Source organism: Urocampus carinirostris, chromosome 14 (genome assembly GCF_059441175.1).
Source record: "Urocampus carinirostris isolate Australia breed hairy pipefish chromosome 14, RoL_Ucar_1.0, whole genome shotgun sequence".
NCBI classification, from domain to species: Eukaryota; Metazoa; Chordata; class Actinopteri; order Syngnathiformes; family Syngnathidae; genus Urocampus; species Urocampus carinirostris.
The window spans coordinates 10,140,513-10,159,541 of NC_142362.1; the positions used below are offsets into that span (position 1 = coordinate 10,140,513).

Here is a 19,029-nt window from a genome sequence, read left to right on the forward strand (position 1 = left end):
CGATGCTGAGCGGCGTACGGGTGTAGCTCGTGTAGATCGCCCCCATCCCTGGTGACCAACTGTTATCACGTGCGCACTTGCCTCTTTTTTGTTTCGCTTTTAATATCAGTGAACGGAGTGTTTTAGCCCCTAACAATGCCTCCGAAGAAAGTCGGTGCAAGCAGGACAGGTGAAAAAAGAAAAGTTGTTTGTACAACTATTGCCTTTAAGAAAGACATAATAGCTAAATATGAAAGAGGTGTGCGAGTTTCCGATCTTGCTAGGGGGAATACAGCATGTGCCTTCTGCTGACCACCACAAAGGTAAGAAATCCTATTCATAATTCTTATCTTTTTTTTTTTTTTTTTTTTTACATGTTCGTGTTAGCGTAATATTTCGTACGGAAAATTACGATAACGCGAACGTACGATTAGCCTGGGTTAGCTTTATGATTCGAGGTAAACATTCAGAGTGTTGGAACTGAGCCCAAAATTCAGGGTGTTGGAACGGAGCCCCCTTTCCAATAAAGCGCTAGCCACTTGTGGTGCTAAATGACTTGTAAACGACCTGATTTTTTAATTTTTACACGTTCATGTTAGCGTAATCTTTTGTACGGAAGATTACGATAACGGGAACGTACGATTAGCCTGGGTTAGCTTCATGTTTACGTTAAACATTCATGGTAAACATTCAGGGTGTTGGAACGGATTAAAACGATTTACAATTTTTTTAATGGGAAAAATGATTTCGGTGATTGAACAAATCGGTTCTCGAACAGGGTTCTGGAACGGATCATGGTCGAGAACCGAGGTTCCACTGTATAGAAAATTGTATTACATTCTTAAATGTATAATCTAGTGGACACTACAATGAAGGAGAGAAGTCATCACTGCATTTTGAACTTGCAAGGAGAACAAGGGAAGACAACAAACACCAGTGCGATATAATAGTCAAAATAAAAACTGCCATCCTATGCAATCTCTTTTTGCAGGTGTCCAATATCAAAAATAGTATAAATGCGTCTTTTATTCTGCTCGATTCTGATACGATATTTGATACAAAATGTTATCGCTACTCCGGGCTCCTCAGAAGAAATCCTTTGTCCCTTGGAGCAGTTGTTTTAAATCTATAAAACCGCCTGAAAAACATGTTCAAAGAACTACTTGGAAAACATCCGAGGATTATCTCTTGACCTCGACAAGGAAGGTTAAGACAGGAAGGAAATTCACCGGGGATAAAGTGAATGCATTTGCATTAAACGCAGGACAAGCTCAACTACATAACACTGAACAAACAATTTTGATATAACATTACATTTGAATTAGCTTTTCAAGTTTCATTTATTAAAGGGACAATGTGTAATATTTTAACAATGTCACTCGATTGTCTGGTGCAACGAAAAACGGGCGCTAAAAGAAAAGATCACGGGGAAAGTTGCAAACTTTTTCATGAAAAAGGAAATATGAAACAATGGAAATGAACGTAAACATGAAGGAAATAAAGAAGGAACTAAGAAATAAGGAAAGAAAGAAGAAATATAAAAAGAGAAAAAAAGAACAAAAAAGAAAAAGAAAGAAGAATGAAGGGAAACAAGAAAAAGGGAAAAATAAAAAAAGAATTAAAAGGAAAAATAAAATGGGAAAATACAGAAAGAAATAAAGAAAAAAAGAGAAAAATAAAGAGAAAATGAAAAAAGCCCCCCAAAATAGAAAAAAGAACAGAATAAAGGCAAGAAAAAATACAGAGAGAGAAAAAGAAAAAGAGACACTAAAGGAGTGCCCGCACCTTTGGCAAAAACGGCCGCGGGTTCTGATAGGCTCCCTTTTGTCAGTCCGTCTGCGAATCTCTGTGTATACAAGGCAAGCATTTTTCGACTCTGACCCCTGCCTGTCCCGTTTTTGCTCCCGTTTGTCTCCGGCTACGACCCGTTTTGATCCCGACCAAGTCTGCTCTCCCGACCCGACTTACGACCCGTTTTTGCTTCCGAACATGTCTTGCTCTCCCAGTCCCGGCTACCGACCAGTTTTCTGCCCCTGACTCCGCCATCGCTCGCTAAAGAAGATCCACTTCCGTTTTCGGATCACAATCCGAGTTTGAGAGCAATTTGCTTCCTGCGCCCAGTGAACTCCGGATCGTGGGCGCAGCCCTTCCTCTCTCTTTCAATAAAACTTCCGTTCTTCTTCTGGCAAAATATATCAGCTCCTACCAGGTTATCCTCATCTCTTCGCTAAATAAATTCACATTTCTTGACCTACAAGTATTAAAATAAGTGCCAGTTTGTAATACAATTCATGTATTTTTATTTATCATTTACATCTATATAGTTTTTTTGGAACAAATTAAGTTTACCACTACAGGGTGATAAATATTACACACTGTCCCTTAAAAAAAGATCAAGAGCCAATACCATCTTAATACTTCACCATCCTCACAACACTTGAATGCATTTCAGTTATTTGAAGACACACAGATTTGAAAAAGTTCTAACATTTCTATCCCCCTACTCCTTTTGAGCTCCATCTTTTCTTTCACTTTCATGTGTTTGTGTTGAGCTTCAAAGGTGGCCGCCGTGATTGCAGGTGCTGAGAGATGTATGCTGTAGCAGGGGGGGTTGCACCCCAGAGATTATGAGGGAAAAAAGGGGTCTCACAGGGGACCAAGGTCATTCTAAGGGCGAACGCCTTCAAAGCGGGATACATTTTTGATTTTTCTTTTTTTTTTGTAATAAAGATAGTGAGCATGTTTTGGTTTGCTGGTTGGCACGAGAGTGGGTATCGCCTTGTGTTGGGACAATCTTAAAGGTACAGTAGATTTATATTAGGGGAATCCAAAAATAATCCAAAAGAGAAAAAAAACAAAGTCCGGAGAATTTAGTTTTTAAATTGCATGTTAAGAATATTTAAAATTTTACAACAAAAAAATCAAGATAACATATTTGCAAATTGTGTTAAAAAATATAACAACTATAGTTCGATGGCGACACGGCGGATGGGTGGTTTGCGCGCAGCCCCGCGGTGCAGTGGTTCAGGGTTCAAATCCAGCTACCACAGCCTATCACTGCGGAGTTTGCATGTTCTCCCCGTGCTTGCGTGGGTTTCCTCCGGGGACTCCGGTTTTCTCAACACTCCAAAAACATGCAAGTCAGATTAATTGGCTTTTCCAAATTGACCCTAGGTGTGAATGAACGAGTGAGTTGACTATCTCTGTGTGCGGCAACCAGTTCAGGGTGTCCCCTGCCCACTGCCTGAAGACGGCTGGGATGAGGCTCCAGCACCCCTGCGACCCTACTGTGGATAAGCGGTGCAGAATATGGATGGATGGATATACTTCGACGAGCAATGGTTTCTTAAAGTAATTTTTTTGTATTTTTTTAATCAAAATTCATTAGAAGAAATTAACAACCAGGTAAAACTATACTCTACTACATTGTCAAAAAAGTGTGACTCTTTAAATGAAAAATAAGAAATAAAAACATTTGAAGGGGAACGTGGTTCTTTACTGCACAGAGCATACAAAGTGCAAGCTGCGGATACCGATACCGTGCCCCAATTGTTGCTATGACAACTAATTTTCTGCATTGATGTCATGTACTTTTCTGACCTTTAATCTTAGAGTTAAGAGTCAACAATAGCCTCTGTTGCTGCCTTCTAAAAAAATCTACGCTAGCTCAAGCAAAGGCTGGCTACTTTTTTCAAAGTCTGTCACTACAAGGCCAGTTAACACATTCAATGCCAATGGCTGCCATTTTTTTTACATTTTAGGACACTTGGCGCCAACCGTGTGGAACTTTTGGCATCAACACCTTTGGTTGAAGAATGCCAACGCTGACGCCATTTTCGGCTCCATCGTTTTTCAGTTCTGCTCCGGGTTGTTGACGTCTTGATTATGTGAACATTCAAGATAGCGGTTACAAAGACAAACAAATATTTACTACTGCACTGAAAGAATACATGTAGAATGTCACGTACAATGTTAGCCCTATTTTTATTTACGACTGCACAAGGGTGACCATACTGTGGAGAATAGTGCCAGATTAGAGGTAAGATTTGGCCTAATGAACCCAAACCCACCCAAACCCAACGGATTGACTTGATTTGATAGTCAAGCCCGAAATAAACCTGAAGCTTTAATTTGCTGCCAAAGTCAACAAGAAGCTTTACTTCGCCAGCGCGGAGATGAGTTTTTCGGCTGAATTACGCAACTTGGGGTTTACTTGGGGCAGAGTCCCTCAAATCTAGTGTGCACTCCAAGTACAGCTCCAAAATGAACAGTTCGGTGCCGATGTGTGCATTTTGGCGACGTGCAGCCAACGAAAGTGAAGCTGAACAAAAAATGGCACAGAAAAAAAAAATCATATAGTGCAGATTACAAGCTGCAAATAGTGAAATACTTGGCTAAACGGCAGAAAGAAAGTTTGTAAGCTATTGGCAAGAAGCAAAAATGGCGTCCGATGTGAGGGAGGTGGAGGGAGGAAGCCGTGCGTCTTTTACCCCCAACACGAAGGATGATAATTTCTTTGGATTTAGTGATTTGGAGATAAACTGATAGTTTGGTACGAAAAAAAGAAAGAAATCCGTTTCCTCTTCCTAGTTTGTGTGTAAACATTATATACTGTATCTCCAGAACTTGGCCATTTTTATTGTTTGATATTTTGTGCATCCATTCCATATGGTTGGTGTGAAATGTAAAGAAGAGGCGAGCTGTTACTTTTGAAACTAAAGTGGAATAAGAAATCTTGATGCGGTTGAGAAAATGGGTGGATCGTTTTTTTCTCTGCCACTCTCAACCACAGGTAGGACCTCTTGAAGCTCATCTTCGAAAGTAAGTTAAACTTAACTTTTTTACCTTTATAGAGCATAATCCTTTATGAATTGTTTATTTTTTAGAACAAAACAATCCAGGTTACCTATACAAGCCTTAAACATACATATATAAACCTTAAACATACAAAATATAGCACTGAAGCAACTTACGAACAAATTCAACTAACGAACGATCGTCCGTAGGGCAGCGTCTGTCGTATTTATACTTTGGTAGACACTCAAAATAAGGAGAAAAAAAAACATCAATTGATTTTGAACTTGCAAGAAAAACAGGGGAACCTCAGATTTTGAGAATTCCAATCTGTTGTAACTTAATGAACATAATTACATTTAAGTACTTTTTAATATAATCTAAGACCTGATCAACAATGAAATATTGATTATTATTATAATTATTATTTTACTTCGGCAAATATGAAAACGCAACTCAATTGTTGTGTTAAAATGCTCCAACTACCGCATCATCATTATCCTCAGTAACCTCATCCCTTTGTTTTTGTCACTATTCACTGATCTGTCCCTCAAAAGATAAAATGCCTCAAAAATATATTCTTGAACAAGGGGAGAGTAATATTCTACAGCGTGGCAGCTAAAAATTATTTATCTTTCCATCATAACCAGCTACTTTACCTAATGTACAAAAGTACAATGGATTGCTACAAAACAGATCCGACCGAAACGATGACTGTCAGGAAAATAATTCTTTATATCACGTGAACATTTGAACCTGCAGACATTCCGTTTAAAAATCAACATCACACTGCTGCCATGGTCTATCAAATTCATTGTAAGGATTGGCATACTTAAAAAAAAAACTCATTGGAGAACGTGTAGGATGGGGACCGAGAAAGGAATGAGATAAGGCAAATCACCGGGATAAATACTTTGATAAATCACTATGGAGGCAGAGAACTGTCTAACACATCCATCCTGCTGGATTGTTCCTCTCTCTATCTGCTTTAACAGAGGCGAGAGAGACACACATCGTGTGTACTTTGTATGTGTGAGTGGGAGAGACGCGACAGTGATGACTTGGGCCCAGAGTTGAGAGCAACACATTCCTGGTACGTAATTACTTTTCTCAGTAATGAGTACTGTAACACTTGAATAAAATCTTGGAACTGCATGGTGCGTTACTCTGCTACTTTTTAAAAGAGTATCATGAAATATGTCTTCCGCTCTTTGAAGCTTCCACCATCACGTACAAAATTGTGTGCAACCACCATCTGCCAGCAACACAATGCTAAATATGACAATCGAGAAGGATTGGCGTGATTATATGCACCTACAAAATACAATTGAATACAGTTACGGTCGCACAGTCTTAAGCACAGAGCACGAGAGCGTGTAATTTCTCCTTACTGATATTCTCCTTACCATTTACACTTACATCTGAGGTGTATTTACAACTATAGAATGAAATACTGAAATCAGGGGGTCAGTCTATATGCACATATTTGGTTGTATGGCCCCAGTAGCAAAATATAGGAATCAAGTGGGGAGAGGGCGTGTATTATACAGGAACAACAACATTAATAGGACAAACTAAGTACAGAAATTAGGGTAAAAGTGCTGAATCCATCCATCCATCCATTATCTGCAGCGCCTATCCTCAGTAGCCCATCTCAGCTGTGTTCGGGCAGTGGGCGGGGGACACCATGAACTGGTTGCCAGCCAGTCGCAGGGCACACAGGGACAGACAATTCACTCGCTCATTCACACCTAGGGACAATTTGGACCGGCCAATTAACCTGACATGCATGTTTTTGGAATGTGGTGAGGAAACGGGAGTGCCGGGAGGAAACCCACACAAGCACGGAGAGAAAATGCAAACTCCACACAGGAGGTTGGATCTCATGACCTCAGAACTGTGCCGCACACGTGCTAACCACTGCGCCACTGTATAATTATAAAATTATTTGTAAAATTATTTTTGTAATACACCATACCTGGAGAAAAAGATTAAACGTCTTGAACATTACCCAGAAATAGAGAAGGAAATCTTTGAGTGGACCAAAGAAGAAATTGATCTGGAGTACCTCGGTTTAATTAGTTTGAAAGCTCTTTAGATTGCCCAAGCCAAGAATTATAAAGGATTCACTGCTACAACAGGTTGGTACACACATTTTTGTCTGTTTCTTTTTCAAACAGTTTTAAGGCTCGGCTTTAATATCAGTATACACCATAATTTTAACCAATAGTTTCTTTCAGAGTAACCGCTACTTTTGGGTGTCAGTCATCTGGAAGAATAAAACATTAACTTTCTAAAGGAAGTAACTAGTAACCGTATCCAATGACTTTTTTTCATTACCAACACTGCTAGGGGCCTGATAAGTGGCGTCCACGCCAACACAAGAAGGACTCGTGATGATATTCAAGGCTGGACACTAAATATCCCCTGTATATTTCCATATGCTGCACAGTAATTGGGGTTTTCCTCTGGGTTGGACTCCTCTACTTTAGCTGCCAAGGGCGTGTATTCCTTATAGAGAGGCTGATAAATCAACTTCTAATAAGCCAGCTAGCATGGAGGTTATATTTACAGCCGCCCACTCCCCAAGGCCAGTGCCCTAAGCCTGGCCGGCTCTTATCTTGCATGCATGCTTGTGAGGCGAGATCTGCTGACGCTTCTTGCAGATGGCAAATATAAATTGAGGATTGTGTTGGATAGCGGCAATATTGATGAAGTAGTACTCACTATTATATTGTGAAATGGAAAAATAATGCCTCTTTGTGCACCATGCTGGACAATAAAAATTGGAACAACATTTCTTGATTTTATCAAGAAAATTGTTTACTCTTCTATTTCTTCTTCATTTCTAGTGCATTATTTTCTGATAAAACATGGTGAACATTTTTTTTACCATATTTTACTAATATAAGAAAATATACAGAAATCTTTTAGAATGAACTGCCAAGAGAGATAATCTTTCCAATCTTAAGTGCATCATTTCTTTATTTTACAATAACACATAAAGTCTGGTATAATATTTTTTTTGTAGTTTGAAATGATAAAAAATAATATCTAGAATAATAAAATTTGTAAAAACTAAAATATTATTTCATACAATTTAGCCATTTTTAAGTGCATTATTTTATTTATTATTATATATGTATGCAATATATATGAAATACAGTAAAAAAATTAAAACTTGAAGATAATAAAAATAATATTTAGGATAATTAAATGAGCAAAACGATCCTGGAATGGCACATGCACCTTTTCAAAAAAGGAAATAATATCCGGGCAATACTTTTATTCAACTGCCTAGTTCATAAAAACAAACTTTGATGCTACCAGGGTTGGGTATGGTTACTTTAACTTGATTACTTTCAATTACTTTTAGATTACTCCAATACCAAATATGCTAAAAAAAGACAAAATAAACTAAATATGAATAAAATGATGACTCACAACACGTGGTAAGCTTTCTCTCCTGGCTTTGATCTCTTTGATCTCCGGCAAAACTAACATAAAATGCGACAGAAACAAAATGAAAATAAATCCAAACAGCTTGCCAACATCATTTTTGCCGTTCCATGTATTCCGTTACTCCCCAAGCCTGCACAAAATGTAGTCATTTTATTCATATTTAGTTTATTTTGTATTTTATTAGCATATTTGGTATTGGAGTAATCCAAAAGTAATTGAAAGTAATCAAGTTAAAGTAACCCTACCCAACCCTGGATGCTGCTCATCTCGATTTTATTACTGTAATGGTGGTATTATTTCTAGATTCCTATTCATTTTTATAGACTATATGTACAAAGATCAAAGATTTAGCAAGCAGTGTAAACTCCATATTTTGCTACGATATCAGATATATTATTCTTATGAGGCTGACATGTCCTCAGCACCTACTCGACCGGCAGCTGCAGATAAGAGTAAGAACCCGAGATAAACGGGCATGTTGCTCGGGGGGAAACATAGGTAAACAGAAATGGGACTCGACACTTTAGTGCACTGGCAGTCGCTATTGAGTCATTAAAAATGGTCCCACAAACACCTTTCCGCACACACATCTAATTTGTATGCCTGTTGTTGTTATTAGTGATTTTGGAACAGTGCGCTTTAGTCAGGGGCCACAGACAAACCGCTTTACGATGCCCCGCCTAATAAACATCATTGGGATTTTCCCTGGCTGGTAATTAAGTGTGGGGATAATTTGTCATAGTTAGTTAGAGCACGGTGAGGGGCCGCCTTAGAAGGAGCGCGATGGCTGAGGAAGTTCCACTCATTTAGAGCTACAGAAACAAATTGATCGTGACGCCTGTTGGGCTACAAGGCCGAAGGTCATCACAGGTCAACAATGACAAGACGTCGTCTTTAATGGAGTTTGACTTTCATCATCCAGGAAAGTTTGAGTGTAATAGTTTTGGAGTTGTAATTTCCAATTAAAGGGTGAACCTCAGCCTAATTTTTAAATCTCAAATGCTCGCTATAATGTTAATAAGAAGGAGATGACATTCTCATTTAGCTCATTCAATGCCATACCGTAAGAATACGTTTTCAAAAGCACTGTCTTTGACTGCCAAAATGTGCAAAATATGTCATTTTTTGTATTTTATTTTATTTATAAAGGGGTTAACACAGCTCACGGGTAGGTATCAAGCCTCTGGAAATCATTCCAGTATGATAAATCACCATTAAAAGGCAGGAGTGGATTTGATCAGATCTTAAGCATTGCACTGAGGAAGCCCAACTTCTTAGAGTTGCTTCCTTGTTCCAGCAAGTGTGTATTGGTGTATAGGTGGCCCCATATAGCGAGTAGGTGTAGGGAAGCATTTTCGTGAAAGTAGCGAAGATATGGATAAGTCAAGACAGTTAAAGCTTCAACAGTGCTTTATCTAATCTACAATAGATGCAAGTCCCATTGTCTGGTCAGGGAGAGATGACGTTTCGTGCACGATTACCATGGTGACCGAAATCGTGTCATCACATCACCTGAAATATCGGAGGCTGAAAGGTTCTTGCAAAGTTTATGCATCGGTTCAGTGTTCTTGCAACAAAATGTTATTTTGCAAGCTAATTAGCGTTGTATTTATGGAAAGCATTGTTTATAGATGGATGAGTATTTTTTGTTCTTACTTAAATAAAAAATCTATTAAAATGAAAGAAAAAAGGTTAAAGTAATTTAAAGTGACATTCTGTATTTGACCTCAAGATGTTGCCATATATAGTGCGACTCAAAATGGAAGGCAATATCCAAACTACGGAGACTCAAAGTGATCCAAAACGCACCATTTCACCTGTTTTTTTGCCCGGGCCTATTGAGGTATCTGGGTACCCGTAGCAGGAAACTGGCATACAACGTTAGCTCTCTTTAGTTGAGACTCATGTTGTGAAAAAGGAATGTTAAGGTCTCGACCTACGAGTATTTGAAAAAAAAAAAAAAAGTAAAAAAAAAATCACTGGTTTACTCCACCAATGCAATTGTTAAAAAGCTTGTTGTAATTCAAGTCACATGCTTCATCATTACTGTTCTGGTGCATTTGATTTAAGCTTCTAATTGGCTGAACACCTTCACAAGCTATTTTGAATTCCAAAGTTGAGAAAAGTATATGACTGGGCATAAAGTACGTACAATTTGTGACTTTGATCTACAGTAAATCTGGTGCACTTCAACGTCTTACTCTTTGTCAGGTAATTTCCTCCCAACCCCCCTCCCTTCTATTTCCGTCCCCATGCAATCATCTTCCCACTTTCCCACTTCTTATTTCTTATTCTTTTTCACGTTATTTTTCAGTCCTTTCTTCTTTCCAGGACTTGCATTGCTCTGCTTACAGTTATATCATTTTTTTTTAAAGCCTCTGTCGCTAATTGTGGACGTGGTGCAGAGTAACTTGCACCGGAGTATATTTTATATGAGTACTTGGATTATACGGGTGCGATTTTTCCCCCTCTTTTATTTATTTTTGTTAAATTTTTAAACAATTTTAAGTAGGTTTTATTTATTTTATTTTACCCCAGCAGCTAAGTAAGTCTGGACAGTAGTTTTCTCCTACTGAATGATTTTTTTTAAATAGGTAACTGAAAATATAGATGGATGAGTTTTTTCCCCTATGTTTTTTGATTATTTTAATTTGTTGTTTTTTTATATTTATTTTTATATTTAGTTTATTCCGGCAGCTAACTGTTGACATACGACAGAGTAGGTGATCTCGCCCTGGAACATTTTTGTGTAAGTACTTGGTCTATATAGAGAAACTAGTTCTTTTTCAATTTTTATTTTTATAAGATTCTTGAATAAGTATACACTGTTTTTATTTAGTTTAATTTAATCTTATCCCATAAGTAATCAGTTGTGAACATAATGCAGATTAGTTTGTCTTCCATTGGAATATTTTTTTCCAAGTATTCGGATGATGATTATTTATCATCATTAGAATTTTAAATAATTACATGTAGTTTTTGTTTTATTTAATTGCATTTATTCACAGCAGCGAACTAATTGTGGACATACGGCAGTGTAGTTTGTCTTGCAGTGGATTTTTATTTTTATGTAAATACTTATCTATTTAGGTCGCTGGTTCGCGCCTCGGCCGAGTCATACCTAAGACTTATAACATTGGTAAAATGGCGGCGCCCTCTGTTGGCTGCGGCTGCATCGGCTCGCTACAACGGGTCAGGTGTATCGACATTTCGTTCTTACAAAGAATGACAATACAAAGGAAATTATTATTATTATTATTTCTATTAGTTTATTTTTATAATTTCATGTAGTTTTAATTAAATTTCAACCCAGCAGCTAATTAATTGGAGATGAACGGTGTAGTTTTACTTGCACTGGAATATTTTTTATATTAGTCTTCGTATGCTATGAATAGATTTTAGGTTTAGTTAAATAGAATTTTATATATATGTACAAAGGTTATTTCTATGAAAAAAGTGTGCCTTTGGACACAAAAGGTTGAGAAACACTGGGCTGCCGGATCTATTAAATATAACATACAACCAGCATGTAAACGATAAAAAAATTTCCGATATGAATAAAAAACCAAGCCAGAACCACCCCAAGCCATTTCAGTGCACAGAGTGAAACTGTGTCCTATCTCCTTAGGGATCAGATACCATTTTCTCTAAACAGCGATTCAATCAAGCCGAAATCAAAACAAATATGTCCATAAAAATTACCCAATGTCCCCAAAAAATATATCGACCTGGCACCAGCTCCCTAAAGCACTTTAAAAAGCTGTAGCTGAGTATATTAACCCAGTGTATATTAGCACTGTCTTATCGCCAGGGGACTTGCTGTGTGTCTATGCATTGAACTCGGGAATCTTAATGAAATAAAAAGGCGAGGCGTGACATTGTGTTTACCTGCAAAGACTGCCGAGCCGTCCCCGGACACAAGTGGAATAATGCATTTAATGTGTTGTGGCTGTATGAGAAAATGTGTTTTTGCCCAAACTCCCTTAACAACAGAGGAGCAGAGGGTGGGATGGAGCCGGAGAACAAAGACGACAGGAAACCCGGAGAAGAACAGGAGGCGGGAGAACACACACCAAAAAAACCTGTGTTTGCAAATTACAAATTAAAAGCCTGTACATTCTCTGCTCCATACCCTGTCCCCTAGGAAATACAGCTCTTTTTTAAAATAAAAACTCTTATTTAGAGAATGCAGGTAGCCAGAAAAGCCCCATTAATTTCCTGCCATTATTTACAGCAGCGGCTGAGAAAATTGTCCAGCCTAACAAATTGCGTTGCCAGTTTGAATCAACTACAATGAAACTCTTGTGAGCGTGAAGCGACAAGCAAGAATTGCAATAATTATGCATTGTAAAACTGAAGTAGAAACAAAGTGTTTCTGCCAAATTGGCATCATATCATTTCAAATGTGTGAGATGTGATGATGGTTCTAATTATTGCAAATATAACGGAAAATACATGTTCTACAAAGGAGCAAACTTTGAGCAGATCAAGACACAAATGTACCAAATTTTTTGGACTATAAGGCAAAGATATATATTTTTCCATGTATAAGGCGCAGCGGACTATAAGGCGCATGTGATTAAAACTATATAGGAGAGAGGTTTGCTTTAGAAAAACATCAGAAATGAATTATAAACATTTCAAAGATCATACTAATATTAAATACTGGTTTCACAACTAAAACTGGTTACTGCAAGTTAAAGCATTCAGTGATAATTAGGCATTTCTGATTTTATTTACCACATTTCTATCTATAAGGCGCACTTTCGGATTTCTGGCAAATTCAGGGGGTTATATGTGCCTTACAGTCTGGAAAATAGGGTATTTTATGCTCATTTAAAGGGACATTATGTAATATTTAGCCACCACATGTCGCTGTATTTTGTAGAGCAACCAAAAACGACTTATACAAAGCATAAGGAGGACCAAACCAGTTTTCTCCTCCTATTTTGCCCAGCCTTTTACAATGTTTTTGGTTTGTGTGGGTTCCCGTACAAGCAAGATGGGGCACAATCATTTCAGATCTCTCTCAGTTATCCTCATTATGTAAAAAAAAAATGCACATTTCTCAAACTCTGATTATTTAAAAAATTACAGTCGCAGTTCATGTATTTTTGGTTAATTTTCAAATCAATATTCTTTCTAATGAATTACTTTTTTTTACCACCACGCTAAATAACAAACAATGTTCCTTTGAAGAACTAAACTTGATCAGATCAAGACCCGAAGAAATTCTTGCATGCTATATGAAATAATAGCAAGACCTGGGGTGAGCAAAATAGGCCTTCAGGCTACAGATGGCCCGTTGAACAATAAATAAAAAATGAAAAACTCTGCAATTAATTAAAAAAAAAAAAAAGAATAAAAGAAATTGTGTGTGCCACTCTCGTACACAGTCTCCCTTTGAAGAAAATGAAGAAACCTTCCAGGATTAGCAGGCTTCAATGGATGTTGCACTCAACAAACCAAAAAATGCATTTTAATATAAAATAATTAAAGTTTAATATCAAATAAAAATCAAATCCAAAGGATGACCAGGTTGCAACAGCCTGAAAATAAACCACCAGCCAGATAGATTAACCCGGGAAATCTCACCAGGTGAAAGTTGGACATTCACCTGCAGAGAAACGAGCCGACCAATCAAAGGGCCTTGGAGTGGGCCATATCCCCATTAAAAGCTAATGAGGTGTTTCCCTGGATCAGGGTCTGGGCCATCAAACCCCAGAGCAAGATTTATGTCTGAGCTCTCCTGAAAACTAACAAATAGACTGGACTCAGACAAAAATGATAAACCAGCCAATCAAATAGTGCTTTCATTCCTGATACCACAGCCAGTACAGCGTTTGTATTAGTTAAAAGACGTGACATATGCCCGCGATATTAGAACAAACAATAACATAAAAACTACGACTGCAAACGATTAATTCATGTATTTAGTCAACATTAATTAAATTAGCATCTCACTAAGAGCTCGTTATGCTGAGATCTTGCACTTGAAACTTGGTAATTGAACATCTGCTCGCTTGTCTTAGAGCAACAGACTTTTGGAGTTGCTGGCAGTATGATTAGAGGAGCTTACAAGAAAGTGAAGGCTTTAATACGGTATTCACTTAAGAGCAGTGTTCCCTCTAAGCTGCCCGCGTGCGCAACTGCGCACTGCTCGCACATTCTCCGCGCACAAGAAAATCTAGGCAGAGCACAAAAATTAGGGCTCAAAATTACTAATTAAGAGGCAACTCAAGCCAAAGTTACAGTGCATGAAGGTAAAAAATCCACGGGTTTCCCTGACGTTGTGTCCTAAATGTGGTATTTTGAAGTCGAGTCAAAGGAGAAGGAAGTTGAGTAAAGTTAGTAGAGTATGTCGGGGCACCTGCTTCTTCGGCTCGGCTCACTAAAAGGAAACGGCTCTTTCGGGTCCAAAACGGCTCTTTGGGTTGTTTTTGCTTCTTTAATCCCATCATGACCAAATATTATGTAAAATTATGCACAAAATGACTTAAAAGAAGGGGGGAATAGAACAAAAAAGAAAAAAATACCAAAATGAAAAAGTAGTAAAAAAGCTGAGAAAAAAAGAAACAAAAGGAAGAGAAAAAAGAAGGAAAATTTTTGAAAAAAGACAGAAAAAAAAGAAAAGAAAGAAAGGTAGGAAAAAAGTAAATAGAGAACAAAAAGAAAAAAGTAACAGCTCGGAAAAAATAAACAAAATAAGATATTTTTTAAAGGAATTAAAAAAAAAGTATAAAAAAAACAGAAGAAAAAGTTTTTGTTGCATTCAAATAATTTCCAATTATATCAAGTGAATCTTGTTGCCAACATTGTACTTCCACTAAAAAATGTGATTAAGTACAGTTCTGTATCTTACAAATGACTAAATAAGCCCCCAAAAATGTTAATATTATGCAACAAAATATATCAGGAAATAAAAAGAAATGGATATCTTGTGAAATAATTGTAAGAACAAACCACGTTTGTAGGCCGTACAACCTTTGCAATAGTACATGAGTCAATTCATTCAAAAGAGAAAAATAATTTTGCATTGCCGGAAATTCAGCAAAATGTAACGTGATGTCAAGTTTTGGACATGTTTGATAATTATTATCTTGCCACACTTGGGATTATGGTTGCTCACTGTTGTTTCAAGCACTGCTCACCAACTTTGTGTGAACAGTCAGACCCGTGGAAAATTAGAGGGAACATTGCTTAAGAGAGCTGGAATGAATAGATAACATTTAGAGAAATGAGAGCTTTATGATTTTCTCATGAATTTTGTCATGTAACTTTATTAGTGGAAAATAGTTTTTTGTTTGGATCCCAAAAAAAAGCAAAAAAGACGAGTGTATTGTGGCTGCATTTAATACAAGTTATTTTTTGAGAATACCTTCCTTTGCTTCATCCGATATCAATTAATAGAAGAATAAGTCATTAGTACCGATTTTTTTCCGCATTTACAAGAAAACCAAGTTTTAAAGTTCCATTCGTTTGTACTTGTTCTGATTTACTTTTAATGGAGATTCCAAAATATTTCCTTCTTACGACAAATCAGTCTGGTTTCAATGTATATTTATTGTTATTTCAGAGTAAGTCTTTACATGTTTACTCCCTCAGCACAAATTAGTTTTTAATTTAACTTTGACTTAGTTGGGTTTAAAAAAAATGGAATAAATAATGAAATGATTTAGTTCCTCACATAATTTTACGTAGAATGCAATGCCTTGTCTTTGTTAAGAATGAAAAAAAAAAAATCATTTTTTTAGTTTACATTTTTTAAATTTGGGGATGTTCATTACCAACATGTTTTAGTCCAAAGGCGTTACTCAACCATTGAACAGTGCTCAACACTGATACTAGGTACCAATTACTCTAATACGTACAATGTCCTTCCCTTTTCTAATTAGAGGTTCAGATTTAAAGAAAACTATTGATAGATCATGAAATAAAATGTTTCCTAAATACTGCACCTAATTAACAGGAATTTATTTATCTGATAATTATTGAAATGATAAATGGACACCAAAGGGCAGGGGATATTGGTATCAGCCAACTTCGCGAATACTGATTCCTTGAAAGTAGCTGTTACAGAAACAAATACAGTCGCCCATCCCCAATATTAAAACGTGTATAATTAAACTGGACATTAACCAACAAATACATTTGAATTTCTGTTCCTAAATGATAAATGCCCTGTAGAGGGCAGCTGATATCGGTATCGGCCAATGTCGCAAGTGCCGATACCTTAAAAAAGCTAATACTGGCGCAGGAAAACATCGGCCATCCATAATACTAAAACAATGTTTGAATATAATTAACGCATTTATATAAATTCAAGTTCCTAAATGATTAACAGGCACAAGTGGGCAGCCATATTGGTATCAGCTAACTCCACAGGTTATGATACCTTAAGAAAGCTTGTATGGGAGTATTAAAAAATGTTTACCTCAAATGAAGATATTATAATAAAGTAAATGAATAATAGTCATTGAAGTGATATAATGGTGAATCAAATTCAAATCGATTCAGGATATTAATATTGATACCAAGCTCTATGTACTCTATGTCATGATGATTGGTTCCCTGTCCTTTCACTTGCCTGTTCTCAGTCCGTCAGCAAAGCTCTGTTTTTACAAGGGCAGCACTTGGACTCCCGTCGGTCCTGCTTTTTGCACATGTTTTCCACCCGTCCGTTCCTGATTTCCCTGTTTGTCTCCGGCTACGACCTGTTTTTTGACCTGACCCTGTTTTGCTCTCCGTCCCGGCCTACAACCCATTTTTGATAGACCACGTTTTGCTCTCCGGTACCGGCTATCGACCTGTTTTTTCCGTCTTCGACACCATCTCCCGCTCCGGAAGATCCACTTCTGCATTTGGAACACGATCCCATTCTGTGAGCGGCTTGCTTCCAGCGAGCCCTGGGTCGCGGGCGCTGCCTTTCCTCTTTCTCTCAATAAACTTGTGGTTAACGTTACGCATCTGGGTACTAATTCTCTTCTGGTCGTGACACTCTACTTACCTTGTCGACTAGTAAAGACGCAAATGCATGTCATAGTTCACATTGTTATTGATGCTATTTTTCCCTATTAAATTAAAAAATCTATCATTTCCAGAAAGAGCTTTTAAAAGATTCACACTCACCCCCTTGATCGGTGCTGACGTTAATGATGGCGACCTGCCGTGGAAAGGAGCTGATGTCAGAAACGCCGTTGAGTGATTCGATCTCAAAGGTGTAATTAGCGTGCGCCGAGAAGTCGGTTATGGTCACAGAGGCGGTGGTGAGGCCCAACGGTTGGGGCAGAAAACGAAGATCCTCCTCACAAAGATCGCAGTGGCCGGGCTCAGGCCCGCAACGTTTGCACAGGACGTTGTAGGTGAGGTCCCTGCGACCTCCTGTGTCGCTAGGGGGTGACCATTCCAGCATCAGACATGTCTCGTTCAGGTTGAAAAGCACGTTACGTGGGGGAGATGGAGGACCTGGTCAAAGAAGAGAACAGATTAGCATTGCTTGATTTGTTTTAACCTGCATCGTCTAAGACAGGGTTCGACAACTATTTGGAGTCGGTGGCTGCATTGGGTTGTCCAGTTTCCTGCCTGTGTTTCCTGTCCGGTAGCGTTCCAGTCTATTTTTGTCCTTTTTATTATCGATCTGCAGTTTTGTTCTAGTCTAGTTTGTCCTGTTTAATTTCGATCTCCAGTGTTTTGTTATCAATCCTGTCTGTCCCGTCCTGTCCGGTATTGACCCCATCCGTACCATATCCGCACGTGCAATTGGTATCGATCTCGTCGGCCTCTGGTTTCCTGTCATTCCGGGGCAGACTGCTGCATTAGGTCTTTGGGCGGCAGTAGCTCAGGAGGTAGAGCGATCGTTTTAGGATTGAGGGATCCCAGTTCGAATCCCGGCTTGTCCGTGTTACATGCCGAAGTGTCCTTGGGTAAGACACTGAAACCCCAATACCCCCAATAAGCAGGTTAGCGCCTTACATGGCTGCACAGATCACGGCCGCTATTGGGAAATGTGAAGCACAATGTAAAGCGCTTTGGGAAGTCATTGACTTGAAAAGCGCTATATAAATGCAGATCATTTCATTTCATTTCATTTCACCCAACGATCGCCAAATCACTGGCTTTTGGGTAAACGTGCATGACTGCCCCGTTTACGGGAAAATATAAGCTTGTGTGAGAAACGTCACACATTTGGATTCTCCTACTGTTCCAGTTCTTGACATGGGGGCTTTTATGAAGGTTGTTAGTTTGCATGGGGCCCTGGTCCCCATTTTCCGCGATAACCGAGGTATAACTGTACATGTAATCCCTCAGTGCCTTCTTTCAAAAGATATGTTGTTGTTGACTGAGGTCATTTTAACAATGCACCTAAGAATAACCGCAAATAATAACATGATAACAACACTTTTATAACATAATAATGGTCGTTTCACTCTATTTTCAAAATCACTGGCCCATTCTGTATTTGTTGAAATTCCACTAAAGCATTCCCTTTGTGTAACAAAGCTACTTGGCTATTCTGAAGAGAAAAACACATTGAATGTCTCGCTGTCGGTGGAACACAAACGGTAAGAAAAGTACAAGACTTGGTATTGACCCTCGGGCCACAGTGCAACAGAAATCTAAAAACTCGACCCAATTAAGAAGACCTTTTTTCAAAACACAATGTCATAGGGTTAAAATAAACAGTTTGGCCTTGTTCTTATTTGAAAGGTTTTTTGTGCTCCCCGGATGCGTCAGCATTGCCTTGTAGCAGCCAGTCAGCTGTCAACAGGGCGGAGTTAAAAGGCCTGAGAGATT

At 38.2% G+C, this 19,029-nt stretch overlaps 1 protein-coding gene across 5 annotated transcripts in view; it reads right to left on the reverse strand.

The window, feature by feature from the left end:
* Positions 1–19,029, reverse strand: part of epha6 (eph receptor A6) — a 234,191-nt gene that overhangs the window by 83,009 nt on the left and 132,153 nt on the right. For all 5 annotated transcript variants that reach the window (XM_088353348.1, XM_088353347.1, XM_088353346.1 and 2 more), the window contains exon 5: positions 17,365–17,700. In XM_088353348.1, the coding sequence (XP_088209474.1) occupies positions 17,365–17,700 (336 nt within the window). The remainder of the gene's footprint in view (positions 1–17,364; positions 17,701–19,029) is intronic.